This window comes from Dictyostelium purpureum (genome assembly GCF_000190715.1).
Source record: "Dictyostelium purpureum unplaced genomic scaffold DICPUscaffold_289, whole genome shotgun sequence".
NCBI lineage: Eukaryota > Evosea > Eumycetozoa > Dictyosteliales > Dictyosteliaceae > Dictyostelium > Dictyostelium purpureum.
Window position 1 is genome coordinate 17,155 of NW_003519625.1, and position 24,583 is coordinate 41,737.

Consider the following 24,583-nt stretch of genomic DNA (forward strand, 5'->3'; position numbering starts at 1 on the left):
GAATTAAAAAATGAAAAGTCATATTCCGAATTATTTTTTTTGTAAAAAATAAAAAAAATAAAAAATAAAAAAAAAGAGGTTATTGTTATATGTAGCAAAGTTAAATATGCACACATAGTTGTTTATTTATTTATTTTTTCTTTTTTTCATCTTTATCTTTTTTTGAAACTTTTGCAGATGATACTACAGTATTTTTTTGTTTATCATTATTGGTATTGATACTTTGATATAGTGGTGAGTCTTTTAAAGTTGAAATAATATAATCTATTTGTTTTTTATCTAAATTATTTTGAGAACCCATTTCGTTAATAAATTCTTTAACTTGATCACTTGAAATACCAAAGTAAGTCATATTAACACCAAAGTAAGATAGAAGATTGATAATGATTTCACGATCGAGAGTATCTGGGATTTTACCATATACCTTTCTATGACGTTTACTTAACTGAACCCAGAAGTAATCAGACCAAAATCTAATATCTTTGAAAACTGGAGAGCTGGTAATGAATGGTTTGAGGAATTCAGATTGACCTGTTTTGCCGACACGATAGAGTGAATCAGATGAGTGGAAGATAATTCTAGCACATTGGAAATCGTGGTCTTGGCTGATATTCATTTCTTGAAGTGCACAGCTAATTAAATAGAGTAAGAATTCGAAAGAGGTTTCAGAGAGTTGTAATTGTGGTACTTGTTTTAAAGTTGATGATAAAATTTGGGTGAATCTACGTCTACCAGTTTCAGTCTTGAATAGATCTTTGAGTGATGTAACTTGATAAAATTCGATTGGCTTGTTATATAGGATAGCAGATAGATGAGAAAGGGTGGCATCTACTAAAGTAGTAATATCGACAGAGTCTGGTTTCAATGTATTGAATCTCTTTCTACCTACAACAATTTGGCTTGACTTGGCAGAGCTTACAGCACCTGTTAAAACTCTCTTTGGTCTATTATTAAAGCTTAAAACCTTTTCATTTAATAATGCTATTGTTGAATCTTTAGCTTTGGATTTCGAAATTTCATCATTTAATCTATATTCTAATTCTTTTAGTTTATCTCTAAGAGTTTCTAATTCTTTATTTCCAATGATAGTTGAGTTTGATGGTAAAGTAGTTGTAATATTGGATGCATTATCAACTTTAATATTACTACCATATGGTTTACTGTAAATTGATGGATCATTCGAATGATTGGTATTAATTGATCTTAATTCTGCACCTAATAAAAATGGTTTGTTGCTTTGGTTTGTTGCAGTGTTGCTAGAAGTATTTGATGACAAAGCTTTCTTTAAATCCTGTTCTTTTTGATTTAATAATATTTGTTGATTATCAATGGTTTGTTTTTGTTGTTTTTTCTCTTTTTCATAAATTTGTTTTTCTGAATTAATTTGATTATTTAATCTTGAAATAGTTTCCTCTTGTTGTTTCATTGTTGAACAAAGGGTTGAAATTTTATCATTTAATTTTTCAATTTCACTATTATTACTATTATTGATAGTTATACCAGTATTATTTGTAAGGTTGGTACTATTTCTGTTTTTATTTAAATATGATGGTGTGGTGGTATTGTTTGTAGCAATGCTACTAGTGGTGGTGTTGATGGTGGTTGGGGGTTTATTGAAAATAAATGAATTTGTTGTTGTTGTTGTGGTAGCTGTATCTTTTTTAAGTAGTTCACCACATGAGCAATATTTTTGGGTTGGTTTATTGGTTGTAGAGTTACATCTAGAGCATTTAATTGTATTCGTGGTGGTGGTTGCATTTAGAGTAGATGATGAGGATGGAGTATTGACTTTATTATTAATGGTAGATACTGCTTGAAATACACCAGAGTTTCTATTGGTTTTGTTGGCATTATTGGCCAAAGAGGTGCTTGTGGTGCTGGTAGTGGTTGGTGGAGTGACATAAGAGTTTGACTTAATGGTAGAGGATGGTGGAGTTGTTACAGTATTATTGCTGCTATTGTTTGATGCTAATAAAACTAAATTTGAATTTGTTTTGTTTAATGATTGAATAATGTTTTCTTTTGATTGAATTTGAGTTTTTTGAGTTTCGATTAATTCTTTTAATTCTTTTTCATCATCGACTTGTTTCTTTTTTTGTTTATCCAAATTATCTATTAAAGATTTAATATGATCTTCCTGTAATATAATAGGAAAGTTTTTTGTTAGTATTTAAACGTTGGTATAAAAAAATAGAGGCTAAAATGATGATATTTACCTTTTCTTTTAAAACATTTGATAAATTTTGAATTTTTTGTAAAAACTCTTTCTCTTTTTCCTTCTCTCTTTCTTTTTCTTTTTCACTGATAATGTTAACTTTTTGGGACGATGGAGGATAACAGGCTTGACAAACTTTTTCGTGACCACATTTTGTACAATTTGGAGGTTGAATATTTTCTTTATTTTCGATATCAGTTACGAAAACTGGACCACCAATTTTAATTTCATCCCATTTCTTTGCGGGTTGGATATTTGGATTGGGTTTGTAACCAAAGGTTGGTCCCTTGTATTCTGCACAGTTGTGAGCGCATCTAGCGATGGATGCTAAGTTTTGAATTACAGCAGATACACCTTTCTTTAGGTAAAGATCCGAGGCAACAAATAGATCTGAAGATTCAACACCGACTTTCCAACATGCTTTAATATATAAACCAATATTTTCCATATGATGTAATGCTGTATCTCTAGTATTTACTGATTTGATAGTCCCAGGTAACAGAGTATTAATTAATTTGCATAGTACAATACCACTACGAAGTGATTCAATCAAATCATTTGGGTATTTTAACTTTTCACCAATTGCTTTTTCAATCCATTGTGCCAATTCCTTTTCTAATTGTGGATCTCTTTTAGCCCTTTGTTTCAATTCGATTTCTGCATCCATACCATATAATCTAACACCATCTTCTCTATAAACTGCATTATTACCATGTGTGCTATTAGGTGCCGACATTTTTTTTTCTTTAAAATTACAAAATTAAAATAAATAAATAAATAAATAAATAAATAAATAAATAAATAAACAATAAATTATATTACAAAATAAAAATTGATCTTTTGATTACAAATACAAAACACTTTAAAAAATAATGTTGAAAAAATTATTAAATAGTTAAAATGAATTAACAAATAAATTTTTTTTTAAAATATGTATTATTATTATTATATTAGTTTTTTATAATAAACATTATTTAATAAAATAGAAAAGAAAAAAAAAAAAAAAGGATTAAGGGGTGCGGTGTTGTGTAGTGTTGTAATGGATGTTGTAATGTTGAATGATTTTTGATTTTTATAATAATTTAAAAAAATAAAAAAAAATAAAAAAAAAATTTAATTAAAAAAAAAATTGAAAAAATAAAAACTTTGAGACCCTGTTGGATATATATAGTTAACCCAAACACATAATAAATTTTATTTTAGTGTACAAATTTTACATATATTTGTTTTGATTTTTATTGATTTTTTTTTCTTTATATGGTATATTTAAAATTAATGAGTTTTTGTGATTGAATCACTCTTTAGTAAAGAATAGAGACAAAAACAAACTGAAAAAATAGTGATTAAAGAAATTGGTAAAACAGATCCAATACAACTTTTACTTGGTTGATTTAAAAGTGTCTATTATGAATGAAAGGTAATAATTAATAAAAAGTTTCTTTTTTTTTTTTTTTTTTTTTTAAATAAAGTAAAACACTTACTAAAAATGATGTTAAAAAGTGAACTATTACAACATAAACTACTAAATGATATTTTCTGGATCTGTAACCTTGAAAAGCTAAAACATTATAAACTACATGTAAAATGGTCATGCAAAGGGTAATAATTGAAGAGAGCATGAAGAGATTGACTGTTGGACATGCTGGTGAGAACATGGTTCCTGGACCAGTTGATTCCCAAAGAATTGAACCAAACATAATAAAACCATAAGCAGTTCCGTTACCAACACCAATGGCGGTGGCTGAAAGTGTGTGGTTGGGTCTTGCTGATAATGTTTCTAATCTATTATTGATAACGACTTCAGCCTTATCTGATTCTTTTGATTCCGATTTATCGCTATTATTATTGCTGTTATTATTATTGTCATTCAAACTTTCAATATTACGTACTGGTGACTTGTCATTTTCATCACTATCATTTTTATTATCTATACTAAAGGTATCATCATCATTATTATTATTATTATTATTGTCATTATCATTGTTATAGTTTTCATTCTGATAGGATGTTTTTACTTGTTTTCTTTTTTTCATTTGATCTAATGACATTTGATGTTGTGTTTCTTTAATTTGATTTAATGATGGTCTATCATTAAAACCCCATGAATATAGTCTGTAAAATAAATATCTAATTGCTTCTTGAAATACTACTGCAAATGGTATTGTAAACCACCATTGTTCTCTCATTGGTGGTATAATATACCACCAAATCGCTGATAATAATATCGATACTAACCAAAAGAATGACCTATAAAAAAAAAAGTATATATTTTATTAATATTTATTTACATTTTGTTTATCGAGACTATAGTCTAGCGATGTAAATATAAATATATATACCCTCCAATAGTTAAAATAACCAATTGACTATTCTTTGCAATAACTAAAAAAAAGAATGCTAAAATGGGCGAGAATGTTATAAACAAACATCCGTAAAACAATACTTGTGTCATCTTTTCTTATATTAAAACTATATATCTATCTATATAGGTATAAAATTTAAATGATACTATATTATAAATTTAAAATTTAAATTATATATAAAAAAAAAAATGTGTGATTTTTTTTTTTAAATTTTTGTAAATTTTTAAAAAAATAATTTATAAAAAAAAAAAAAATAAAATAAATAAATAATTAAAAAATAAAAAAAAAAAATTAAATGATATAATGATTTAAAAATTATTTTAGTTAAAAAATATTTAAAAACAGAAACTACTTATTTGTATGTGTTTTTATTTAGGGGTGTATATATGTGGTTAAAAGTTTTTTTAAAATTAAAAAATGATCATTTTTTTTTGATTAATTTATTTTTATATATTAAAAAAAAATTTAAATTAAAAAAGTAGACTATATATTATATTGTTTAATTTGATTGTATATTATTATTATTATTGTGATTATATTATTACTATATTTATTATTTTTACAAGTTTTTATTTTTTTATTATTATAGTTATTGATAAAGTTATTAAAAAAATATTTATTTTATATATATAAAGGTTATTTCTTTGATTTATTTTCACATGTTAATGACATTTTCCATATTGTATCGGCACCAGGTGATTTAAATTCTAATTGTTTTCTAATGGCTTGATTTGGTTCATAATAGTAAAAAATATTTTGGAATTGTTTGATAGAATTAATGGTTGCGGCTACTTCACGTTGTTTTGAGAAATTGATAAGATCGTCTTTATAATCTGGATTACCCTCGTGAATGAATGTCAAATCACTGAGATAGAGACCAATGTATGGTATACATGATGATGTGGTTTTTGAAATTTTTTCACGATAGTTTTTAAAGTTGTCGGTTGGACTGAGTAGTTTTTGTAATGAATGGAGTGATTGAACAGTTGATTGGGGTATTTGCTCCCAGGTTTTATGAAGACGTGATACTGCTGAGGACTCTAATGACGATAGAACCTCCATTGCACCATAGAAATTGTTTAATTGAATGAATGAATCACCCAATGCAATAATTTTCTTTACAACTTGAACACGTTCTTTAACTTTACCGCTCTTTACAATTTGAGTTTGTAACCAAAAACTGACGCTATTGAAATGTTCAATGAATCTAATAACATTTGGTGCTAACTTTGTCTTTTCTTGCTTGTTGGTCCAACAAAGATTTAAAAATTCTTTTGATTTTATATTTTTAAATAGGTCAAATTCGATAAGAGTGATCTGAATAGCTAAATCTGATGTGTCAAATGTAAATAATATTTTATCTTCTATTACCATTAGCTCTGCAATTTCCTCTGGTGTTAATGGTGGTGGTGGAATGAATGGTGGGTCTTGAGCGAATGTGTTCATCTTTCTCTTGTAGATCGAGTCGATATAAGCTGCATGTTTATCCATCTTACAGAAGGGCATGATTTCATTTACTAAACTGTTCAACAATTGTGACAACTCTGGATTATCATAAAAGTCCCAATTGTATACACCAACCCATAGTTTTAATGTATTGAAAACACTATTACGAATTTGCTCTTGTTTATTCTTTCTCCATTTTTCTACTTGCTCTTTCGAACCCAATAACTTTTCTGGTAATTCCATGGTTGGTGTTGAACAGAATCTAATGATTAATCTCTCTAAAAGTTCTAATGGCGATAAATATTTACGGTAGGTCAAAAGGAAAACATTTGCAAATTTCAAATCGTGTGTTTCTGGTGTTGTAAGCTTTTCAATCAATTTATCGATTGAGGCGTATTGAATTATATTAAAGTCTGCTGATCCGTCTTCGTTGGATTTATATTTAATATCATCATTTTGTGATGCTAAAACTACATCAATGAAAGCATGTTCATTACTACTGTTGATGGCTTGATTTTGCTTTGATAATAAAACTTGCTTCTTTTTTAAATAATTACCGATTGGGTCTGGGAAGTCGATCTTTCTTACAACTGAACGGAGATGAACTTGCAGGATATATTTCTCTACATAAAGATCTTCAATATCCTTCTTTAATATAGTATTTTGATTGGCTTCTTCCTTAAGATTCTCTTGAACCTGTTGTAACGAATCATCGATATCATTAAGTACACCTAAAAGGAAATCTGCCTCGTCGGGCTCTTCCACATCGACACCACTACTACTTGTTGTATCTGCTGTATCTGACTTATTACCAATGGACTCTACCCTGTTTCTAACATTATTCGAATTTGTATTATTATTACCACCTCCACTATGTTTATTGGTTTGAATCATTGTTGAATTTTGTTTTGATAATAATTTTACAATTGTTAAAACATTTTCCAATGGATTAATGACTAACCAATGTGCATCGTTGACAATTAATAAATTGATAATAATTAAAATTAAAATTACAAATATAGTTAAACATAAATGTAATATACAGCTATATTTAATATAATACTAATAATAAAAATAAATAAAAATATTAATAAGGTCGTACTTTTTTAAATAAATGATATGTATTATATGCTTACTGAATTATCAATCCATATTTCTGAATTAAAGTAACTATATTTTAAAATTGATCTTTCTTGTAATTCACTAATTCTATTGTTATTTTCATAAACTATATCATTTATAATATTTGCATATAAAAGTTTTGAATTTACAGTTAAATAGTCGTTGAACATTGTGTTGAACGAAGCTGAATCTTTACCAAATGTATTTGCCATGTGCTCTAATGATGAAATGGTTGATTTAATATATATACCTGGTGCATCTGGTTCATAAACTAGAAGCTGAGATGCGAATAATACTGCCAAGGCTAATAAAACTATTTTGTTGGTTGTTAAACGGATTAATTTATCACCGAGTTTACTTGCTTCGACTTCAAGGCCTTCTGTAATGGGTGATGTTTGCTTTCTTAAAAATCTATTATATAATGTTGAAATTAAAGAAATTCTAATGAATGAACCACATATTCTAATGATTCTTGTATTTACAGTTATTGATAAAACTAAATTTGCATAAAAGTTACTAAAATAATGAACATCGGATACTATTGACGCCAAACTTATTAGATCGAGCCAAAAAACGATGGTTCCTGGGAAATAATCGTCTCTAAAACAAAATAAATTAAATATTATATCTATTATAAAAAACGCTATTACACCAATTCTAACACCCATAATTGAACTATCTAACGCTTTACTGCTTGGTGAGCCTGCTATACCCAGTATATCATCAATGAAAAGTACAAAAATAATTGAAATGATCATAATGAAAATCCAGTAGTTTGATGATATGACCGATGATAATGATCTCCTAAATCTTCTAACTGCTCTATTTTCCTTTCTTCTTTTTTTTCTTGGTGTAAAGCTTTTAGTTGAATCTATACCACTAGCACCACTATTACTATTATTAATTTCTAAATCTACACTGTCTTTGTTATCGATATTATTATTGTTATTATTGGTATTCATTTCCATCGGTATTCCTGTTGATTGTTGAAGTGACCTCCTAAAGTCAAGTGATGATGTTGAGTTTACACTACTAAAACTTAAATTTCTAATAAGGTGGCTTGTATGTTGTAATCTTAAATGTCTATTTTCTAAATGCTCTAATTTTGGAGATGGTGGTGGTGTGTGTTGTGTTATAAAATTTGATAGATTTGGTGCGGTAACTTGAGCTCTTGGTGAAATTGGTGGGGATGGTGAGGGTAATCCACTAAATGATCCATTACTATTTATATTAGTTTTATATCTAGGTGAATCTGGATTGGTGCTACTATTTATATTATTTAAAAAAATTCCTGAAAAATTATTATTGCTACTATTTATAATATTATTACCTGATGTATTAATACTAGATTGACTATTATTATTATTATTATTATTATTAGATAATACACTATTTAAATTTTGATTACTATTTGAACCTGAAATATTAGAACTAGTTTCATCGTTATTGCTTGTATATGAACTATTTGTATTCCAATAATTTAATGGTCCGTTTTTAACAACCTCATCCATTACTATCATATCGATGGATGCAGATCTGCCTCTATTACCAACAGCTGGTTTCAGTTGTTTGACTCTCTCCATTCTCCTTCCCTTTTTAATATATTACAAAAAAAAAAAAAATTACTAAAATTTTTTATAAAAAAAAAGAAAAAAATTTTATAATTTATTAAATAATATTATATTTTAATAATATATATATTATTGGAAAAAAAAAAAAAAAGAAAAAAAACACAAATTGTTTATTTTAATATTATTTCTACTGTTTACTATTTGCTTATTTTATACATGTATTTTATTTATTACAATTTTTTAATAGAACAAAAATAAAAAAATAAATAAACTGTCGTTAAATTTTTTTTTTTCTTTTTTTTTAAAAAAAAAAAAAATTAAAAATAATAATATTTTTATCAATGAAAAAAAAAATATCTTTTTTTTTTTTTTATTTTCTGCCTTTTTTTTCTAACAGCTAAAACCACAATCTAGATAAAAAAAAATTTTTGGATATTTGTTGTTGAATTACTCGAAAAAAAGATATATCAAAAAATTCTGATTGTGTGGGTGATTTTAAATATTTTTTTTTTTTTTTTTTTTTTTTTTTTTTTTTTTTTTTTTTTTTTTTTTTTTTTTGGAATAAAACACAATCAAAATTTTTTTTTTTATTTAAACGGAAATAATAGTTGGATTATTTTCGTTAGTGTTTTATAAAATATTATTTTATTATTTTATTTTTTTTAAAAATGAATAGGTCATAAACATTCTATTTATGGTTTGTATTTTATCTTGGTTTGATAAATGATCAGATTCTAAATCATTGATATCTTCGTTAAACCATTGACTTTCATTAGTTTCTCTTACTGATTTTTGATGGATTCTTAATTTATTGGTTGAGATTAAAATAGTTCCATATTTTTCGAATGGTTTAAATTGAGATTTGATTAAAGATGAAAGATTGTGCTCGTCTTGTGGGTGGTTATGAATACTATTGTTACTTGACGATAATAAAATCTGACTGTTATAGTTATTAATTTTTGAAAAGTTGAATAATGAGGGTTGGGTAGTTAATAATAATGGTGATATAAAAGGAGGTAAGTTTTGCTGTTCGCCATTATTGATGATAAGGGTACGATTTATCTTTCTGAGTGTGGTAAAGATAACTTTTTGGGAGTATGGTAATGTGGTTTTGGTGTTTGTAAAAAGTTTTTTAATTTGCCAAATGATGAATGCTACAAATATAACTGATGGAATGGCGGCAAGCAATTGGAAGTTTAATTCATTGGATTGGAGCAATTTGTCAATGGCAATCAAAGCTTTGTCAACATCAACTTTTTCTTTTTGAACTTGGATTAAAATTAAACGAACCAAATCACCAAATACAATATTTGCAAGTGGTGATCGAATATTATCTTCGTATGATTTCATGATAGAGGAAATATCACCACGACTTGCTAAATCTAAAAGTTGAGCTTTGTCCAAATCTGATAGCTTCAAACCTTTGTCAGAATTAAACTCCAATACCATTCTACCCAATGAGTCGATGGAGGATTGAAGAGATACTGGATCTGTTAATTGTAAGGTCTTTTTATCGTATCTAATTACACTCCAGATGTTCCATAGTGGTTCTTCTAAATGCTCGTTGTAGAATCTAATTAATGCATCTCTTGTATCTTTGGCACTGGCAACAAAAGAGTCAAAATTGTCATATGAATACTTGATCATTATGAAGGTTACCATTGAGGATAGGGTGATCTTGAGCCAGTTTCTACTGAGGAAGTTTGGAATACCATCTTTAGACACTATCTTTTCAATCGAGTATATGAGGTTATTTAGCACCATATGATTTGATACAATAATATTAAAGTTATTAATTTGATGGTTTTCCTCTTGATCTTTTTGTTGTACCAATATATCGATGAATTGCTTTGATTGAAGTAATTGTTTTTTGATTTTTAATTTATTATAAAATGATTTTGATAAAATTAACAAACAATCAAATATAATGATATTTGATTTTGACATTAATTCATTAAATTGTTCTAATGAATTGATTGATTTAAATGTATCTAATAAATAAGTTAATCTACCAATTAATACTGATATAATAGTTTGATAGGATTTTAATCTTTTAATTCTTTCTTGTAATTCTACCTTTGGATGCTTTAATTCTGCTTGATATTTATTATTATTATTATTATTATTATTATTATTATTATTATTGTTATTGTTATTATTATTATTTTCATTTTGATCTTCATTAATTGGGAATTTTAAATTAAAAATTAAATTATAATTATCTTGATCTAATTTTTTTTCTTTTAACATTTCATTCACTGATTCTAGTGATTTTAGTGATTTTTTTGAAGATCTTTTAAATATATTATTGAATTTATTTAATGCTTTTGAAACATAAACGAGTGATGCTGAAGCTGTTATATTATGAATCTCGTTGAACTTATTTGAAAATTGAATTTTTTTGTTTAATTCTTGATGATAGTATTTTAACCAGAACAATGGAGTCTTTTCTAATGAATAGTAGATCGAGTCTTTGGCCTCCCAGTATCCCAACGAGTTTTCAATTTCCAGTGCAATCGAATGTAAAAAGTCTAATAATAGAATAATTTGGTCCAAAAATAAATTTGAAATAACAAATTCTTTACCAAGGTTAAAAGTGATACTTGGGTTATATTCATTGGTGCTATTTGTGTTTATGTTGTTGCTATTTAATCTGGTTTGGAATATGGCTTTTAATGATTCTAATTGTTCAATTTGCTTCTTTGATTTCCTTTTGAGTGAATGTAATTGTTTATGTATATTGTCAAATACTGCTGATTTTGATGATGTTGATGATGATGAAGATGATGATTTGGATGAAAAAGTTGCTCTTTTATTTTTTGATTTGGAAGATGATGCTTGGGAACTATACTCCGAATCGATTTCTTTAGATATCATATGAACTACATTGCTATTAGTGTCGCATTGGTCTGAAGAGTTGTCGTCGCATTCTGTTGTGCTGATAAAGGTGGTGTTGATTTGGTCTTGGTATATTATATCATTGATAACCTTTAATAAATTAATATCTAATCCATGGTCAATGCCATCATGCTGAATCGATAATGAATCCCAATTTGATATACCAATTAAATTAGAAATTAAAATTTTAATTTGGTCACTTTTATTATGTGTAATGGAGTTCATATCCTTTTTTTAAAATTATTTTAATTTGGACTGAATTATAATAATAAAAAAGAGAGAGAACTGATAATTACAAATTTATGAAAAAGTGAAAATTTTTAAAAAAAAAATAGAAAAAATTAAAAAAATTTATTTTCATTTTTTTAAATTAATTTAATTTTTTTTTTTATTATTTTTTTAATTTTTTTTTTCTCCATTTATTTAATTTACCTCCCATTAAATAATTAAGCAATATAATAATATAATAATAAAATAACAGAAATAATGTCAATCTATATTACTAGACACGGTTTAAGAGAAGATTGGATCAATAAAGCATGGAAACTTACAGCTGCAAGACCATCTGATTCACCATTAAGTGCAGCTGGTTTACAAGTCGCTAAAGAATTAGGTTTATTTTGTAAAAAATTAGATATTAAACATGTTATCTCTTCACCAATGGAAAGATGTCTTCAAACCAGCACTCAAATTGCTGATCAGTTAGATATTCCAATTAAAGTTGATTATGGGGTCATTGAGTGGGTAGGTCCAAACCCACGACAAGTAGATATTTTAAATCCACTTTCAAATGGTAAATAACTATTTATTATTACTGTTTTAATCATAATTAATTAATTATTATTTAATTATTAATTTTTATAATTATAATTTAATTATTAATTTTCAGAGGAATTAAAAAAAACCTACCCAAGAGTAGATTTAAGCTATCAACCAACAACTAAAGATATCCCAAAAAAAGAAACAATGGAAGAATTACATAATAGATCAAGAATAGCAGTTGAAAAACTTATGGAGAAATTTAAAAATGAACCATTCATTATTGTATCACATGCTGCCACAATGATTGCTTTAGGTAGAGGTATTTTAAAGGATGATCAGTACCCAATCAGAACTGGTGTTTGTACTTTAAGTAAATTTAATTTTGATAAGGACCAAAATAAATGGAATTGCGAATATACTGGTAGATCTGACTATTTAGATAAGGACCAAAATAAATGGAATTGCGAATATACTGGTAGATCTGACTATTTAGAAAATGGTGAACAAGAACATTGGACATTCAGAACCTAAAAATATCAAACCTACAACTATTTTAAAATAAAAACCCACAATTATAAATAAAACTATAAACAGAACGATTTGATTCCTTTTATTTTTTTTTTTAATTTTTTTTTTTTTAATTTTTTTATTTATATTTTTATTTCCCCAAATCACATAAAGACGAAAAATGAAAAAAGTATCTCAACAACCACAGCAACCACAGCAACAAAAACAACAACAACAACAACAACAACAAAATAAAGGTGATGATAATAGATTAGAAGAAATATACTTAAGAAAAGAAGAAATTAAAGAGGATATTATTATAGATAAAAGAAAAGTATGTTAAAAGGCATAATAATAAATAATAAATAATAAAAAAGAGAATGCATAATTAATAAAACAATTTAGATTATAGATTTAGATCAAAGAAACAATTTAAATTTCGAAGCTTTAGATAATATAACTACAAATAAAAATGGAACATCCAATAAGAATGGTAAACTATGGATATATACAGGTGATATCTTTATTCAAATGAAAGAAGCTAGTGCAAAAGAATTAATTATTCAAGAAAATGATACTATCGAAAATGAAATTATGAAATTAAGACTGGGTTTAGATGACAAAGAAAAACAACTTAAACAATTAGAAAAAGACTATGAACTTGAAAGAAGTAAAATATTTTCATAATTTATAACAAAAACAATATTCCTTCCCTTTTATCCTGTAAATAAATAAAACCCCATTTTATAAAAGCTATCATTTAAAAGCCTTATATTGTATAATATTATGTAATATTATTATTAAATAATAGCTATTTGTTTAAATATACATATTACTATGATAATACCAATTTAAACTATCCTTTTTTTACAAAAAAAATAGGTATAATTTTTTCACAACTCCCGTTAAAATTTTGTTTATTTTTCTATTAAACAAATATTTTAAAAATAGACAAAAAATAGTTTTTTAGAAATTTATTTTTTTAAAAAAAGATTTAAAAAAATTAACTTTTACCATTTTAGTAAAAAAATATTTTTATTTTTTTATTTTAATTTTAAATATTTAAAAAAAAAAAAGAAAAAATTATTTCAATAAATATTTAAAGAAAAATAAAATTTTATTAATTTTTAACAAACCAAATAAACCAAATTATAAAAATAAATATACAATCAATAATTAAATAAAATAATCATAATATTAAAAAAAAAAAAAAAAAAATGAGAAGTGTTTCATCATCAAATGAGGTTAAAAAAATTATTCAAAATGATACCTATAGGTAAAAATAAAATTTAAATTTTTATTTAATTAAAATTATTTTTAAAACTAATTAAATAATTTATTTGTATAATTATTTTTTATTTTCTATAAATAAATAAATAAAATAAGGTTATTATCAACCTATGACAGAGATTGTGATCAAAGAATTTCATTTAAAGGTGCTGTAGAGTTTTTTAAAGATTCAGGATGTGTACACCCAAAAGAAGAGGCAATGATTTTATTTAATGGTGATACAAATAAAGAAATGACTTTTGATGAAATTTTTCAAATTCTATTTAATCAAATACATGGAAAAATTGGTTATTTAAATCAAGAGATATTAGAATTTGTTGAAGGACATTACAACAGGGGAAATAGAAGTGTAGATTTTTTAGAATTAGAAAGCCACTTTAAAAAGAGACCCCAAGTAAACCCACGTTTAAGTGCTCTTTATTACATTTTGAAAATTAATGGAAATGATGATAAATTTGTTGTCACTTTGGATCAACTCAGAGAGGTAAATTTATTTATTATATAAAAAATATGCAATATTTTAATTATACACAAAATATTAATATTAATTTATATTTTTAATATAGTACGCAAGAGCAAGAAATCTAAGAAGAATGTTAAAACACAATTCCCCACCAAAAGCCCAAAGGGTAGAAGTCTAATATAATTAAACATATCGTATAATCAAAAAAAAAAAAAAAAAAAAAAAAAAACCATTAAAAAAAAAAAAAAAAAAAAAATACAACCGATACAAAGAAAAAAAAGGTAAAAATAATTGTAAATATAAATGTTAAATAAAAGTATATAAAATATGATTTAAAAAAACCATATATAAACACAAATATTTTTATTTTTTTATTTTTTATTTTTTATTTTTATTTTTTATTTTTTATTTTTTTGGTGAAAGGTTTTAAAAAAATTTTATTTTATTTTATTTTATTTTTTATTTTTTTTTTGATTTTGATGCTTGTCATAGGAATTACAAAAAGACGGAGACACAATATCGATTGGGTTTTTGTATGAAGAAAAAAAATAAAAAAAAGTAATTAAAAAAAAAAAAAAACCCCAGTTTAATTTTTTTTTTTAATATTTTTTTTTTTATTTTTTAATTTTTATTTTTTTTTTTTACTATATACTATACAAATATAAAGTCGTTTATTTTTTTTTAGTTTTTAGTTTTTATAATTATTTCTAAATTAAATAATCAGTATAGAAAAAAAGAAAAATGGGTGAAGATAAATATGATAAACTTAACGAGAATGAGTCAATCAATGATGTAAAGATTCAAGACTATCAAGATAATAAAAATGACCATCAGGGTGATATTTATAAAACTGATTCAACTGGTGGTTTAATAAAGTTTATGTTTTGGTTATTCGCAATTTGTTTCTCATTAGCAGGTGTACAATTTGTTTGTAAGTAGTAATCATAGCAATCATGGTAATCATAATAATAATTTCGAAACCAAGAGGTTTTTTTTTTAAAAAAAAAAATATCTTTTTTTTTTTTTTTTAATAACAATATTATTATTTTACGATTGTATAATTAAAATTAAAATTAAAATGTAAACTAACAAATTATAATAAAATTTAGATTCAATTCAATTTGCTTTAGGTACACCTCTTTTTATTAATAAATTTAAATTAACACCATCAACTACATCAATCATTCAATCTACAGCTGGTCCAATTTCAGGTTTCTTAGTACAACCAATTATTGGTGTATACTCTGATACATGTAAAAGTAAATTTGGTAGAAGAAAGCCATTTATTGTTTTTGGTTCAATCTTTTGTAGTAAGTATATTGATCAAAAATTATAATTCTTTCAAATCAAATATTAAAAATTTTTTATTTTTATTTTATTTTTATTTTAGTTGCTGGTTTAATTTTAATTGCATTTTCACCATTAATTGGTCAAGCATTAGGTGATAAAGAAAGTAGTGAACTTACATCAGATCATAAAATTGGTTTAATTATTGCAATTGCAGGTTTTTGGATTATGAATCTTTCAGTTAATGTTATGCAAGGTCCAACTAGATCATTAGTTTCAGATCTTTGTCCAATGGATAAACAACATCTTGGTAATTCAATGGCTGTTAATGTTATGGGTTTTGCTAGTATTATTGCAAATATTATTGGTTCATTCTTTGCATCAAATGAAAATTCATATAGAGATCTTTTCAGTAAGTAATAAAAACACAATGAGTAATTAATGATATAAATTTATTAATATAATTTTTTTTTTCTAAATTATTTTAGTTATTGGTGCAGGTTTTGTTGCTTGTTCAGTTATTCCAACTATTTTTGTTGCAAAAGAAAAACAATTAGATAGTAGTGTACAATCACCAAAATCACCAATTGATGTATTTAAAAAGATTGGTTTTGCATTCAGAACTATTCCAAAAGAATTGGCAATTATTTCACTTGTATTTTTCATTTCATGGTTTGGTTATTCACCATTTATGGTTAATAATACCACATACTTCCAAAAGAATGTTTTCCCAGAAAATGCAAATAAAGGTTTAGAGTTTGGTTTCTATGCCCAAGCAGCCCTTTCAGCAGTTTCATTCCTCTTCTCTTTCTTCCTTTCAGGACTCATCAATCTTGTTGGTGAAAAACTTGTTTACAGTGTCAGTCAAGCCATCGCTGGTGCATGTTTAATTTTATTCTTAGTATTCGACCATGCTTCACCAGGTTTAGCAATTGCTTTAACTGCTTTGGTTGGTATTAATTTCTGTACTTTTAATGCTGTTCCATTCGCTATGATGGTTAAAGTTATTCCATCAAAAGATATTGGTCTCTATATGGGTGTATTAAATTCTTCTGCTGTAGTCTCCCAAACTATTTCAATTTTAACTTCAGGTAGAGTTTTAGCCGCAAAGAATCAAGATACTGCCTGGGCTATGGCTTACGGTGGTCTCTTTACTATTTTAGGTGTATTTTTAGCTTGGATTTTACCAAAATCAAAAGGTCCAGAATTAATTATTGATGAAAATAATAATAGTGATAACAATGATAATAATAAACAATCAAATGAAACTACACCATTATTAAATAATTAATAGTAATAATAATAATAATATATAATATAGCCAAATAAAATATTTATTTAAAAAAAAAAAAACAATAATAATTATAAAAAAAATAGTTAATAAAATTTAAATTTAAATTAAATTTAAGTTATAAAATAAATAAAAAAAAAATGTATAATTAAATAGGTATTTTTAGAATTTAGGGTTAAAATTAAATAATCCCACAGATGGTGCGAAATGAAAATATGAAGATTGATTTGAAAAAATATAGTTTCTATAAATATCTTTTTTAGATTCGATTAAATTTAAATTTTATTATTTTTATTATTTATCTAAAATTGTTAAATTAAATCTTAATTTTACAGTCATGGTTTTTAAAGTTGCTCCAACACATTTAACAACCAATTGATATTCTCTAACAAAGGAAGCATCGACACCTGTGACTTCTGATGGTTGAATGTTGGGTGGTATTGAATAGAAGAAATCGCCTTCAAAACGATCTTTAACTAGTGGGAAACGATTTGAATTCATAAATTCGCATCTACCTAGTTTCTTTACTGTTTTTTTTGATTTTCTTTCGTAAGCTGTACCAGTGATTTCCATTCTATTTTCTGTCATTAAAAGATAAGCAACAACCTTATCCACCTTTTTAGTAGAACCATTATCAATTACAAAACCAAATTGAATGGTTTCACCTGCTTTATAGAATTTTCTTTGTAATTGAATTGAAAAGAACAATGATTTACTTGTGCCAACAAATGTACGGTTTTCTTCTTGATAAAGGCCAGTTGTAGACTCAAAACACATTGGATGGAATGCCCTATTATCTTTTACTTTTAATGAGAGGTTAGAAAGGGCGAAAGGTTTTTGGCAACCCGCACAAATTATAGATACTTGGAAACACTCTGCATGCCACATTCTGTCCAATGCTTTAATTGAGTTGGTGGATAAAATTGAATTACATGCTGCGCATTTATCTCCACTGAAAGTGTTGGGTAATGATGAACTTGCATTGCTAAAACTATTACTAGATTGATTAAATTGATGTTTCATTAAAAATTGTTGTTGGGTGGTTGGCATGTTACTGTTTGGTTCAATATAACTGCCATTGAATGATGGAAAGTTTGATTGTAGTGATAGTTGCGATGATTGTGCTAAAATAGAGGATGATGATAATTGTTGTTGTTGTTGTTGTTGTTGTTGTTGTTGTTGTTGTTGTTGTTGTTGAGGTTGTGAAAATGCTGAAGTTGATGAACCACTCAAAGTGCCATTAAGTGAACCTGTTGGAGATGGTGGTTGGGCTTGTACAAATGGTTTTAGAACCTCTACTCTGTCTAAATAAATTTTGGCTTCATGGCTTAAACTCTGTTTGATGGTTGGGTCCGATTCACTTTTAATTGCCATTAAATAATAGGAGCATGCTTGTTCATAGAATTGGGTTGCACCTCTATAGTTTTTAACCTCCTCTTCTTTACGACCTTTAAATGAAAAATTCTTTGCAGCTTCATATGCTTCTACTCTTGAAAGTTGTCTTTGACTATTTGGACCATTACCAATGGATAATGAATTTAATTTTGATAATTGTTCTGATGTTACACCATTATTAATATTGCCACTGGTATTAATTGGTTGTTGTGGTTGTGGGAATGATGGAAAGTTGCCTATACTATTATTGTTGTTATAACTATTCATATTATTTATATTATTAATTGATGGTGAAACTGTGCCTGGTACAGATGGAAAATTAAAGGATGGGGATGGTTGTTGTGGCTGTGATGGTTGTTGTGGTTGGTGTTGTGATAATATATTTTTTATAAATTTATTTCTTTGTGAGTATTCTTCAATTTTCGATGTAATTAATGCATTCTTTTGTGGATCTTTTTCTGAAACTAATGCTAATTTTAAATTTAAAATTGCTTGGTCATATAAATTACTTGCTAATGAATAGTTTTTTTGATTATCTGCATCAACTGCTGATTTTACCAATGTTAAACCGGTTTGTAATATTTCATTTGACATTTTATTTTTAGAATTGATATAAATAAAAATAAAAATAAAAATAAATATTATTTAAAAAAATTGGTGTAAATGAAATTTTTTATTTTTTTTTATTTTTTGTTTTTATTAAAAAAATTTAATTTATTTAAATAAAATTTAAAAAAAAATAAAAAAAAAAAAAGATTTTTAAAAAAAAAATTAAAAAAAAAATTGTTGTTAATAAACAATATTATTTGAAAAATTCTTTTTTAATAATTATTGTAAATAGTATTTATATTATTTTATAAAAAATTATTTGATTAGTTGAGAGGTTATAACGCAAAACTAATCTTTGAAAAAAAGTACCACCTCACTATGAAACCATAACAAATCTAATTTCGAATTTTTATTTTTAAATTTTTTAAAAATAAGAGTAAATATTATATGTGTAATTGTGAAATAAACATATTCTATAAATGACAAAAAACAAGTATTTTATAATAAAAAAAAATAAATTAAAAAAAATAAAAAAATTTTATTTTTTTTTTTTTTTTCATTTTTTTAAATTAAATTGTTGAAACAATGAAATCATTTAAATATTTATCACAAAATGGTTTTTTAATTAAACCAATAGTACAAACAATATCAATAAAGCCAATAATAAGTAAACAAAATATAATACAATTTTTAAATATTAATAAAAGAAACTATACAACAAATAAATATCTTTATTCATGTGGATGTGGTATTGATGGTAAATTAGGGATCGATAATGAATTGGTTAAATTCGAATCATTTCCTACAAAATTAACCAAATTTGATAATGGCGAAAATAATGGAGCAAGTCAGAGATATCAAGATAATTTAGAATGTAAAGATATAGTGTGTGGCCATTATCATACCATGTTAGTATCAAAAGAAAAAGATCAGTTATATAGCTGTGGATGGACTTCTTTTGTTGCGATGGATAGAGTAAATAAAGAGACCAACTTCAAATCTATTATACCCTCATTGGTTACACCATTAAAGGATTTTAAAATTAAACAAGTTGCTGGTGGTAGAAGACATACATTGGTTTTAACTGAAGACTTTAGGGTATTTTCGTTTGGTGTAGGTTCAGAGTATCAACTAGGTGTGGGTAGTACCGAAAATCAACCACTTCCTGTTGAAATAGAATCTTTATCAAAACTAGGAAATATCATTAAATTAGAATGTGGATGGGGTCACTCTTTAGTACTAACAAGTGATGGTGATATATTTACATGGGGATTTACCCAAGATTCCCAAACTGGTCATGGTTTTAGCGAAGAGCCGATTCACATTCCAAAAATGATAAAAACAAATTATAAATTTAAGAATATTTTCACTGGCTCAGATTTCAATCTAGCAATAACTAATGATGGTAGAGTTTGCTCGTGGGGAAGCGGGGAATTTGGCCAATTAGGTCATGGTGATACTAAAAACGTTGAAGCACCCAAACTTATTCAATCCATTCAACCTTTGGTACACACAAATTTAATTAACACAAATCGGATCTACGAATATAAAATGGTAGCATGTGGTTTCTCTCATGCATTAATAATCGACAATGATGGTAAATTATTAACATTAGGGTGGAATGGAAATGGTCAATTAGGAAGCGGAGTAAAAGGTGACAACCATTTAGTGCCAACTAAATTAGAGTTTGATTTCGATGGTGAGAAAGTAGTTAAAGTCTCTGCAGGTAGAAATCACTCTGCATGTATCACCGAGTCTGGTAAACTCTACATTTGGGGAAATGGAAATAAAGGTAAATTGGGTAATGGTAAAAGTGTAGGTGACCAATTAACACCTTTAGAACTAATCGATATAGACGAAAACAACACAGATCCATCCAATCAAAAAGTTTTAAATATATCATGTGGTTTTGATCACACGATTATAGAATTATTATTAAACGAATAAATAAAAATAATTGTTTTTTTTTTTTTTTTAATTTTAAAGTTTTTTTTATTATTTTTTTTTTTAAAAAAGGGTATATAAATATAAAAGGAAAATATTAATTATCAATTGAAGCTGGTGTGGTATTGTTCCAGGCATTTGATGTGTAAACTTTAAGTTTAGCTTTCTTTGGTTTATTTTGTGGACCTGAAGCTTCAATAACGTGTCTCTTTTGTAAATTGTGATATCTTTCTTTTAATGGGTTATAATTGTCCTGTAAAATAGAAAATAAAAATATAGTTAGAATAGTGTAACAATAAAACTAATTAAATAGATAATAAAACATACATTTGAAATTGATGAAAATGATTTTGGTAATTGATTAGTTAATAAAATTGGTTCTTGTATTTCATTTATCTTATATTTTCCTAAACGTCTTGGAAGAGTATTTTGTTTTTTCTTTTCTACTCTTTTTTCTCTCTTTTCTTTTTGGATATCTTCTTCTTGTTTAACTTCTTCAAGGGTTTCTAAAACTTTATCAATTTGTTGATTAAATAATTTCTTTTCTTGAGCTGCTTTTTGTCTCTTCATTTCTTCAGCTCTTCTAATTCTCTTATTTTTTTCTTTTTTAGTAATTCTATCAGTTGGTTCATTGGTGGCTGGTTCAAATTCAATATTTTCTACAATACCGTTATCTTGATATTTTACAACTTCTGGGTTTAATTGATTATCGATACCATCAATATAGTCTTGAGCTATAATTTCTTTTGCGACAGCTACACCTAATGTATCTTGATGATCGTTATATGATGGATTATATGACATACCTGGCTCTGGAAGGTCAATTGATAAAACTTTTTTAATTAATGCTGGATGATTTACTTTCTTTGCTTTAAGGTTTCTATTTTCTAAAAGGTTTTTGGAGACGAAATCATTTTCTTGATCAACTGGTTCGGCTGGTTTTGGTTCTTCACCCCATAATTCGAATTTCTTTTTGTGTTCTTTTTCTCTTTGTTGTTTTCTTTGACCTTTGGTGATTTTTTTAATTTGAAGAATTTCTTTCTTTTTATTTTCGTGAATCTTTTCAAATTTCTTTTCTACTTTTTTTATTTCATTAAATACTTTATTATCTTGTTTAACATCTTTTGAGAGTACCTCAACATTTGGATTTGGTGCTAATATTTTTTCAGCTCTAGTTAATGGAACATCTTTGAATTGAGATTTGTTTTTACCACCTGATTTATCCATATAAAACAATTGATCATCTGATTTCTCTTCAACTGGGGCACCATATTTTAATCTATCTTGAATTTCTTTTTCTTTTGCTTCTGCAAATAAAGTTGATTGTTCAACTCTTTCTCTTTGTTTTTTATTTTTAATATGTACCATTTTTATTATTTATATATATATATATTATTTTTAATTTTGAAACTTATATATTTATTGTTTTTATATTGATAAAATTTTTATATAGATAAAATATTTGAATAATTTATATTTAAATAATTATTTTTATAAAAAATTTGTATCGCTTTTGAGAAAAACAAATGATACTCGTGATTCGGTTTTTAGAAAAAAAAAATTAAAAAAAAAAAAAAAAAAAAAAATATTTATAAAAAAATTAAAAAATAAATTTAATAATATTTTTAAATTATTTTTTTTTTTAAATTTAAAAAATATATAATTATAATATATATTAATATATATAGGGATTACTATTCTATTTGTTTATTAATGTATGTATATTATTTCTTTATATTTCTTTTATTTATTTTTTTTTTTCAAAAAAAAAAACTAATTTTTATTTTTATTTTTTTTATTTTTTAATTTTAAATAATAGTTTGCATATTTAATGGCACCGATAAATAATTATAGTAAAAACTCTTTAATTCAAAAATATTTAGATAAAACAGTATGGGATAATTGGAGTAGTGAGGGTATATTAAATAATCAAAAAGAAAAAAAAAGAAAAGATAAAAATGATGATGATTTCATAGGAGGTATAGGTTACCCCTCTTTAGATTTTCTTCAAGAAATTCAAAAATCAATATCATATAAATTAGGAAAAAAATATAAATACTATTCAAATATAGATTTAAATAATAAAAAAGATAGAGATGGCGATAGCGATGATGATAACGAAGGTAGCGACGAATATAGTGACAGCCATAATGAAGAAAATATAAATTATCAAGAAAATGAAGGTGATACAAATAGTAATACTGGCGATGATGATACAATAAATGATAATAAAGATAACGATAGCAATAATAACGATAGCAATAATGATGACAGTAATAATAGTAAAAATAATAAAGAAAATGAGAATAACAATGATGATGATAAAGAAACCAAAAATGATTCGAAAAAGAGGAAAAGAAATAAAAAAGAAAATGATAAAAATACAAAAGAAATAAGAAAAGAATTTAATAGATTTCCACTCAGTGAACCAAGTATAAAACCAATTTATTATAATGGATTGTGTGGCCCAGATGTATTGGTTTCATTAGGTAGGTAGTTTATTAATAAATATATAAAAAAAATCAGAGTTACTAATTCCTTTTTTTTAAACCCTTCAAAGCAATTTTACAACAACAACTATTAATATCAGAAATTAAAAAACTAAATAGCCACGAAAACAAAAATAAATAAAATATTGATATTAATCTACACATTGTATTTTAATATTAAAAAAAGTGATTAAAAACTATCGTTATTCTCAGTTTTCACCTCTTTTTTATACTGAATAAAAATGAATAATTAAATGAATACGCCAACTATAGTTGGTAAAAACTGAGAATAACGATATTTTTTAATCACTAAATTAAACTTTCAAAAAAAAAAAATAAAGAAAAAATTTTTTTTTAAAGATTTTATAATTAATTTTTAAAGATTATAAAATGATATTAATACCATTATTTTATTTATTTTATTTATTTATATTTTTTATACTATTAGCCACTCTTTGTAAAGAGTGTTTCCAGCTCTACCACGGGGAGGTTAGTATATTAGAGCCGATGGTTAATTATGTATCCCACCACGCAGAATACATAATTAACCACCACTTACCTGAATGTATATATTTGTGAATTGTTTTTATATCAGTGGTTAATTATGTATCCCACCACGCAGAATACATAATTAACCCCATATTGGTAATAGAATGAAATGAAATGCAATGGGTGAATTAAAAAAACAACAAATAAATGTAGTGTGTGAGTATATTAGAGCTGAATGGTTAATTATGTATCCCACCACGCAGAATACATAACTAACCACCATATTGATAATAGAATGAAATGGAATGTAATGGGTGAATAATTAAAAACAAATAAATGTAGTGGGTGAATAAAAAAACAAATAAATGTAATGGGTAAATAAAAAACAAACAAATAAATGTAATGGAAATTTGACTTGACAAAGATTAAATTTTTTTAAAGCACTTGTTTCTTGTTGGTGCTGCCAAATAGTCCTTGATATATTTGGATGTTACACAATAGT

The 24,583-nt window shown here is 25.4% G+C and overlaps 12 protein-coding genes across 12 annotated transcripts; 6 read left to right on the top strand and 6 right to left on the bottom strand.

The window, feature by feature from the left end:
* Nucleotides 1-130: 130 nt before the first annotated feature.
* Nucleotides 131-2,951, bottom strand: DICPUDRAFT_156272 (uncharacterized protein; the record flags this gene model as incomplete). The annotated part of the gene is made up of 2 exons (XM_003291610.1): nt 131-2,137; nt 2,217-2,951. The coding sequence occupies 2 exons, from the start codon at nt 2,949-2,951 to the stop codon at nt 131-133; spliced, it is 2,742 nt and encodes a 913-aa protein (XP_003291658.1).
* A 536-nt stretch (nt 2,952-3,487) lies between these two features.
* Nucleotides 3,488-4,667, bottom strand: DICPUDRAFT_39331 (uncharacterized protein; the record flags this gene model as incomplete). Its single annotated transcript, XM_003291611.1, has 4 exons — nt 3,488-3,616; nt 3,697-4,051; nt 4,112-4,462; nt 4,555-4,667. 4 exons carry the CDS (start codon nt 4,665-4,667, stop codon nt 3,488-3,490), a joined length of 948 nt encoding a protein of 315 aa, XP_003291659.1.
* Nucleotides 4,668-5,214: 547 nt separating this feature from the next.
* On the bottom strand, nt 5,215-8,657 carry DICPUDRAFT_156274 (uncharacterized protein; the record flags this gene model as incomplete). Its single annotated transcript, XM_003291612.1, has 2 exons — nt 5,215-7,086; nt 7,161-8,657. The coding sequence occupies 2 exons, from the start codon at nt 8,655-8,657 to the stop codon at nt 5,215-5,217; spliced, it is 3,369 nt and encodes a 1,122-aa protein (XP_003291660.1).
* Nucleotides 8,658-9,365: 708 nt separating this feature from the next.
* On the bottom strand, nt 9,366-11,840 carry DICPUDRAFT_156275 (uncharacterized protein; the record flags this gene model as incomplete). The annotated part of the gene is made up of 1 exon (XM_003291613.1): nt 9,366-11,840. One exon carries the CDS (start codon nt 11,838-11,840, stop codon nt 9,366-9,368), a length of 2,475 nt encoding a protein of 824 aa, XP_003291661.1.
* A 261-nt stretch (nt 11,841-12,101) lies between these two features.
* DICPUDRAFT_89485 (uncharacterized protein) lies at nt 12,102-12,908 on the top strand (the record flags this gene model as incomplete). The annotated part of the gene is made up of 3 exons (XM_003291599.1): nt 12,102-12,408; nt 12,505-12,798; nt 12,871-12,908. 3 exons carry the CDS (start codon nt 12,102-12,104, stop codon nt 12,906-12,908), a joined length of 639 nt encoding a protein of 212 aa, XP_003291647.1.
* Nucleotides 12,909-13,065: 157 nt separating this feature from the next.
* On the top strand, nt 13,066-13,571 carry DICPUDRAFT_89486 (uncharacterized protein; the record flags this gene model as incomplete). Its single annotated transcript, XM_003291600.1, has 2 exons — nt 13,066-13,218; nt 13,290-13,571. 2 exons carry the CDS (start codon nt 13,066-13,068, stop codon nt 13,569-13,571), a joined length of 435 nt encoding a protein of 144 aa, XP_003291648.1.
* A 530-nt stretch (nt 13,572-14,101) lies between these two features.
* DICPUDRAFT_82317 (uncharacterized protein) lies at nt 14,102-14,815 on the top strand (the record flags this gene model as incomplete). Its single annotated transcript, XM_003291601.1, has 3 exons — nt 14,102-14,160; nt 14,271-14,658; nt 14,741-14,815. The coding sequence occupies 3 exons, from the start codon at nt 14,102-14,104 to the stop codon at nt 14,813-14,815; spliced, it is 522 nt and encodes a 173-aa protein (XP_003291649.1).
* A 563-nt stretch (nt 14,816-15,378) lies between these two features.
* Nucleotides 15,379-17,392, top strand: DICPUDRAFT_57477 (uncharacterized protein; the record flags this gene model as incomplete). The annotated part of the gene is made up of 4 exons (XM_003291602.1): nt 15,379-15,568; nt 15,747-15,947; nt 16,028-16,336; nt 16,413-17,392. The coding sequence occupies 4 exons, from the start codon at nt 15,379-15,381 to the stop codon at nt 17,213-17,215; spliced, it is 1,503 nt and encodes a 500-aa protein (XP_003291650.1). The 3' UTR covers nt 17,216-17,392.
* A 117-nt stretch (nt 17,393-17,509) lies between these two features.
* DICPUDRAFT_82319 (uncharacterized protein) lies at nt 17,510-19,204 on the bottom strand (the record flags this gene model as incomplete). The annotated part of the gene is made up of 1 exon (XM_003291614.1): nt 17,510-19,204. The coding sequence occupies one exon, from the start codon at nt 19,202-19,204 to the stop codon at nt 17,510-17,512; it is 1,695 nt and encodes a 564-aa protein (XP_003291662.1).
* Nucleotides 19,205-19,744: 540 nt separating this feature from the next.
* On the top strand, nt 19,745-21,106 carry DICPUDRAFT_156281 (uncharacterized protein; the record flags this gene model as incomplete). Its single annotated transcript, XM_003291603.1, has 1 exon — nt 19,745-21,106. One exon carries the CDS (start codon nt 19,745-19,747, stop codon nt 21,104-21,106), a length of 1,362 nt encoding a protein of 453 aa, XP_003291651.1.
* Nucleotides 21,107-21,200: 94 nt separating this feature from the next.
* DICPUDRAFT_156282 (uncharacterized protein) lies at nt 21,201-22,471 on the bottom strand (the record flags this gene model as incomplete). The annotated part of the gene is made up of 2 exons (XM_003291615.1): nt 21,201-21,356; nt 21,431-22,471. 2 exons carry the CDS (start codon nt 22,469-22,471, stop codon nt 21,201-21,203), a joined length of 1,197 nt encoding a protein of 398 aa, XP_003291663.1.
* Nucleotides 22,472-22,934: 463 nt separating this feature from the next.
* Nucleotides 22,935-23,832, top strand: DICPUDRAFT_156283 (uncharacterized protein; the record flags this gene model as incomplete). The annotated part of the gene is made up of 2 exons (XM_003291604.1): nt 22,935-23,592; nt 23,780-23,832. 2 exons carry the CDS (start codon nt 22,935-22,937, stop codon nt 23,830-23,832), a joined length of 711 nt encoding a protein of 236 aa, XP_003291652.1.
* Nucleotides 23,833-24,583: the final 751 nt, after the last annotated feature.